This window comes from Convolutriloba macropyga, unplaced genomic scaffold, assembly GCF_964194025.1.
Source record: "Convolutriloba macropyga unplaced genomic scaffold, txConMacr16.3 SCAFFOLD_3155, whole genome shotgun sequence".
NCBI lineage: Eukaryota > Metazoa > Xenacoelomorpha > Acoela > Convolutidae > Convolutriloba > Convolutriloba macropyga.
This window is the reverse complement of record NW_027451479.1, coordinates 1-5,299: the sequence shown is the minus strand read 5'-3', so window position 1 is coordinate 5,299 and position 5,299 is coordinate 1. Positions and strand designations below refer to the sequence as shown.

General features: G+C 36.5%; 1 protein-coding gene across 1 annotated transcript; it reads left to right on the top strand.

The window, feature by feature from the left end:
- Positions 1-561: 561 nt before the first annotated feature.
- Positions 562-5,293, top strand: LOC142356729 (uncharacterized). Its single transcript, XM_075408531.1, has 3 exons — positions 562-850; positions 4,103-4,258; positions 4,989-5,293. Exons 1-3 carry the CDS (start codon positions 810-812, stop codon positions 5,125-5,127), a joined length of 336 nt encoding a protein of 111 aa, XP_075264646.1. The 5' UTR covers positions 562-809; the 3' UTR covers positions 5,128-5,293.
- The last annotated feature ends 6 nt before the right edge of the window (positions 5,294-5,299 follow it).

Genomic DNA, 5,299 nt, shown 5'->3' with positions numbered 1-5,299 from the left:
GGAAAAACCTCCACATAAATTTAGATAGTAAATAAACCCCCATTTTAAACTTAAATTTTGGTCGTGATAATTTGTTCGGTTGTATATTTTCTTTGGTTTTTTTTCCGAAAACGGCAACAGAGACATTAATTGTATAAGAGAACTGCTTTTCGACGTATTATGTTATTGATTGATTGAAACGGCTCCGAAGGCCGAGTGAAACCACTAATGCCGGAAGTCGAAAAGCAGTTTTCTGTTTAACTTAATTTACACGCATGACAAAAAATGTCCATTAACTCAAATATGCAATAACTCCACTGATAATTAAATCAAATATCCATTAACACCACGTACTCAAATTAACGGATATAAAAAATCATATATATATATATATATATATATATATACAACAGTAGGATTTCCGTTTGTGTCCCCTCCCCCAGCTTAGTGGGTGCATATTATTTGCAACCCCCAGACGCACATGCCATATTTTTGCATAATGAATTACTATAAAATGGTACGTGCTCTGTAACTGGGGGAGCATAACGTACCGGGGGGGGGCACAAACGGAAAAGATCCAACAGTAAATTGACGGAAACAACAAATACGGTGTCCAATATTAGCATGAGGTTATAACACATCAAATCGGAAGTCAAACAAAGTCAATTTTGTACTAAACCAGGCAGTCAACAAAACAGCGTATGGATACAATCAACGAAACGCAACCACTTTAAAGTTAAACAAAAGAACTTAACTAAGGTGTAAGTTATTTACCCTGCATGAGTTAATAAATATCCCAAGATCCTTTAAAAAAGATTTTGCAATTGAACATGTCAGGATTTCCCAAAAGACGTCCCCCTGAAATTCACAGGTTCATGTTTGTTTCTGTGCGTCAAAGATTTGAAACCACGTAACCTTTCTTGATAACATTATAGAGCTCCAGCAGCTAATTGTTTAGCTTTTTTCTTATAGATTAAACTTTTGGGCTGCAAAGTAACGCTCCCGAACCCTTTTGAGACGTTTTATAAGGAAAATTTTAGTTTCGCAGTTTTTTTTATACAACGCAGCCAATGGCATTAGGTGGTCAACAGTCGTGGTCCACAAAAATTAGGCAAAAACAAATGACACAAAAAATTGCGACTAATAAATTTGCAGTATCGTATAATTAATTTATTGTTTTTAAAAACTTGACAGCTTTTAAATTTTTATGTTTCGCTTTGAAAATCGTCCTTCGTTCAGAGCACACATAAGAAATGGCTTTATTTTTTGAAATATATTAACAAATCGGATCTATTCTGTTTCGTCCCCCCCCAGTGTTTTTTGTGACCCCCAAATACAAATTCTATGTTGTTATATAGCACGTTACTATGTAAGAAAATAGCACGTGCGCCTGGGGGGTGTAACAGATTTATGCTCACTACGCTGGGGGGGGGGAACAGAATAGATCCCAATCTTTTTAGGGATAGGTCATTTCGTTGGAACTCCGACAAGGAACTTGGTTGGCTAACTCCGACTACACGTTGTGGCAATATAGCACCAGCAATCTAGATTCTATTAAGAAAGTGCTTTTTTTACCAAAATTTTTCCGTTTGATGTCAGTCTTGTACCGGCAAGTAGAGTTACGCGGTTAGAGCACGGATTGTAAGAAATGCATGAGTAATGTCGACTCTTCATTTTGACTGAAAATGAGTTTCGCTGGTTATTTTCTGCGAAACAAGGCAGATTCAGATATTAAATTTGAAAATAGGTTTTAGCGAAGTAAAATTGAAATTTTTAGCGAAGTAAAATGGAAAGTTTTAGCGAGTAAAATTGAAAATAGGTTTTAGCGAAGTAAAATTGAAAAATGATACCGGCCCCGACAGTTGGAAGCTATACTAAGCGGGCGTAAATCAATGGTTAATGGCATGTTCGCCCAGAATATCTTCTTGAGTTTGTATAATTTTTGGGCCATCTTGCCCCATCACTGAGTTGGGGTCATAAAAATTTTTTTCTCACTAAGGGGGGGGGGGGGGCGAAACAGAATAGATCCAACAAATCAAATATATTATTTATAAATCCAGCCAAAATCAATTTCAAAACTCTTGCATGAAAATTTGGTAATAACCGACCGAAGTAAATCAATAATAGAGTAAAGATTTGTCAATAAAAACTGAAACTTTTCTCTTACCCCCGTGTGCTTGGCAGTTAAAAAATATGCACCCATTAAACTGAGGGGGACTAACGGAACAGATAAAAAAATAATTATTTAATTTTAATTTATGACTAGAATTTAAAGTAAAAAATATGTAATAATTATATTTCTTTCATTGATTCCTTTCCATCTTTGCCATACCTACTCTCAAGGTAAAGATACACAAAAAAATCACAAATACAAGGCAACTAAAATATTTTAAAACCAGTTGCAGGGATTTTCGCCTAACAGAGAAGTGCCCAAAATAGACAATAGTTCTGCTTTTAGGCGTTTGTCGTTTTCAAAAAAAAACGCAGCTCCTTACAATTCAGAGTAACCACGATTGTCTCATACGGGTCTTTCGCAAAATGTAAACACAGTTGGCTGAAAAAGAATTTTTGGTCATAAGACAGCTGTTACTTGCGGACAGATTTAAGACGGGCAATCTCATTAAGTGTGTTTCGCCAGTTACCAGTCCAATAGTCCTTTTTCTTTTTGAGGTTGTTAAAATCAAATGAACCATTAAAAATTTATCTAATATCGCACAAACTAATTTTTGTCATGGGGGTGGCTGATGACAAGAATTTAAAAAGGACTGATCTTTCCTTTTTTGGCATTTTCAATTTTATTTTAATTGAAAATGCCATTGATTGAAAAATTTCATTCTCATCTTTTCTGCATTACCGGCCATTGTAACTGCTTAGAATAAAAAACATGACTTTAAAGGACTGTAGCTAAACAAATGTAGTTAGAAACATTTAAAAAGGGACACTTGATATCACCAACTGACAAAATTTGTTATCGAAAAATTTGCGTGCGACGTTTCCCGGTAATAACGGAATTTGCCTCGCGCTATTTCCAAATAAATATCTCCAATTTCCGACCGGGATAAATACTAGGAATCTTGGCTGGACTACACATTTAATGGTAATTTACGGTAACTTCTCGACGTCATTGCCGAGATTACCAGGAACTTCTTCGGAAAAATAACGGCGGAATGGAGCACTGTTTCATGGAATTATCGGGACAACAACGTCTTTCCCAGGAAAATACCAGGATGAACAACAAATTTTACCGCCTTTACCGAAACGATTTACTGGGAAAAAGCCGCACCGGGTTATGATAAAAAAAACTATATCCCTACTTTTGAACAACCGGCAAATTTCAACATAACCGGCAACCCGTAACAATTAACTAGTTCTGAGATAAAGTCAAAAAATCATCATCATTATTGAACAAAAAACTATCAATTTTCTAGTGCAAAAAATATAATTTTGAATTAGTTTCAATCAAAAATTGGACACTCAAGGCAGTGCCTGACATAACTTTTTTCGTTTTATACAGAAAATGAAAGGAACTATTTCTCTGCAAAAAAATCAGTTTTTTAAACCGATATCCCCATCTCCGGCAACTTGCAATATCTCAGAATTATTTCTGGGAATTACTGACTCGTGGACTTCTTTTCACCAATTCGAGGCTGCATCTAAATTTTATCAAAAAATAATCAAGTTTAAAAGATTGTTAAAGAGATAACAGCAGTTAATTTCCAGCATCTGTACAAACTGCAAAATAGTCTTCAGTTATGATTATTTTTGTTATAAATTTTAGTAGTTAATTGATTGCAACTAGTTTGTAGCAATTATTTTAGTCGGTATCCCCAGTCCACCCCACTCCACCAATAATTTTCAACCACACCCCCCTTCGAGTGAAGGCAGGCTCCCCTTAGCTTAAGCACCTAAGCAAGGGCAACCCGTCGCCGGTCATTTTAGAGCAATTGGTCCGATGTTAATCGGTTAAGTTTTGATTTGACTAACAAAAAGGCGAACAGTTTATCGTTATTATAATTAGTAATTATCATTAGCCATCACATTCTATTTATTCGGTAGTCATAAATCAAAACTAGCATATCTAATTTAAAATACAAGCATGAGCCTGATTCAAAATGGCCGCCAGTTCCCAGTACAGTTGGTCAGTGTTGTTCGACTGCAGAGGTATGCGAAGAGAAGATGTGAAATCACAGATGAGGAATCACGAAATTGTAGTTTGGGCTTCCTACCAATCTCAGTACAAAAAACACCCACCACCATCTCATGGTTGCAGTGGAGTCAAGTATGAAAAATAAACAAACAAAATACTGATGTTTTTCTTTTACTGGTAAAAGAAGATTTTTTGTGGTCACATTAATAACCGTTTTTGCTCCCCACAAAAATTTTCCCCAAAAACCGCTAGATATTTACCCAGACCCCAATCTCTAATCTCTGTAATCTTTACCCAAGTTCTATCTACCCCTTATTTTTTTTAAATTTTAACGTGCAAGGAATATTATTGTAACTTATATATTCAACCATCCCGTTGTTCGGTCTTTGCCTGTTGGTCATTCCTATTCGTAATTTTGAGCCGAAATAATTGCTGTTTAGCAATTTATCGAAAGTTTAACCAAGTCTAATATAATTTTGAAATTAAACTGGAAAGTGTTAAGTCAACTAATTTTGTTTGGGATTAAGAAAACTGAAAGTCTGATCATGGGGAGTTGGAAAGACATCGTACAATTAAAAAGTAAAAAAATTCTTTTTGAATATAATAATGTACTCATAATAATGTATTTCTAAAATTTATGCAGAGATCAACAAAACAACCATCGGATCTTTTCCGTGCTGCCCCCCCACAGCTCTTAATGGGTGCATATTACCCCCCCCCCCCCCCCCCAGACGCACTTCCATATTTTTACATAATAATTACTTTTTAATGACACGTGGCCCTGTATCTGGGGGAGGGGGTGCATAACGTACGTACTGGGGTGGGGGGCAAAAAGATCCCAATCATCATCAATTGGTTTCAGTTTCTACGAAGCAGTTTCGATTCCCAGAGACGTCAACCTTCATGCTTTTAAAAGCCGGTGGATAAGCAGAACCCAATTGCAGTACATTGCACCTAAGGGCAATCACCCGAGAGGGGAGGGGGACTCGGAGACGGGCTGAGAGGGGAGGAGTGAGGGTTGGGAGCAGTAATAGCGGAAGCCACTCCAAATCACAATCCCACAGCAGAAGCAAAAAGCTCAAAGAACTCACACAGTCGAAGTTCAAGTCGAAGAAAGCATAGATAACAGAGCTCGCCATTTCGATTGCTATTCAAAAACTTGAAACAGAAAAA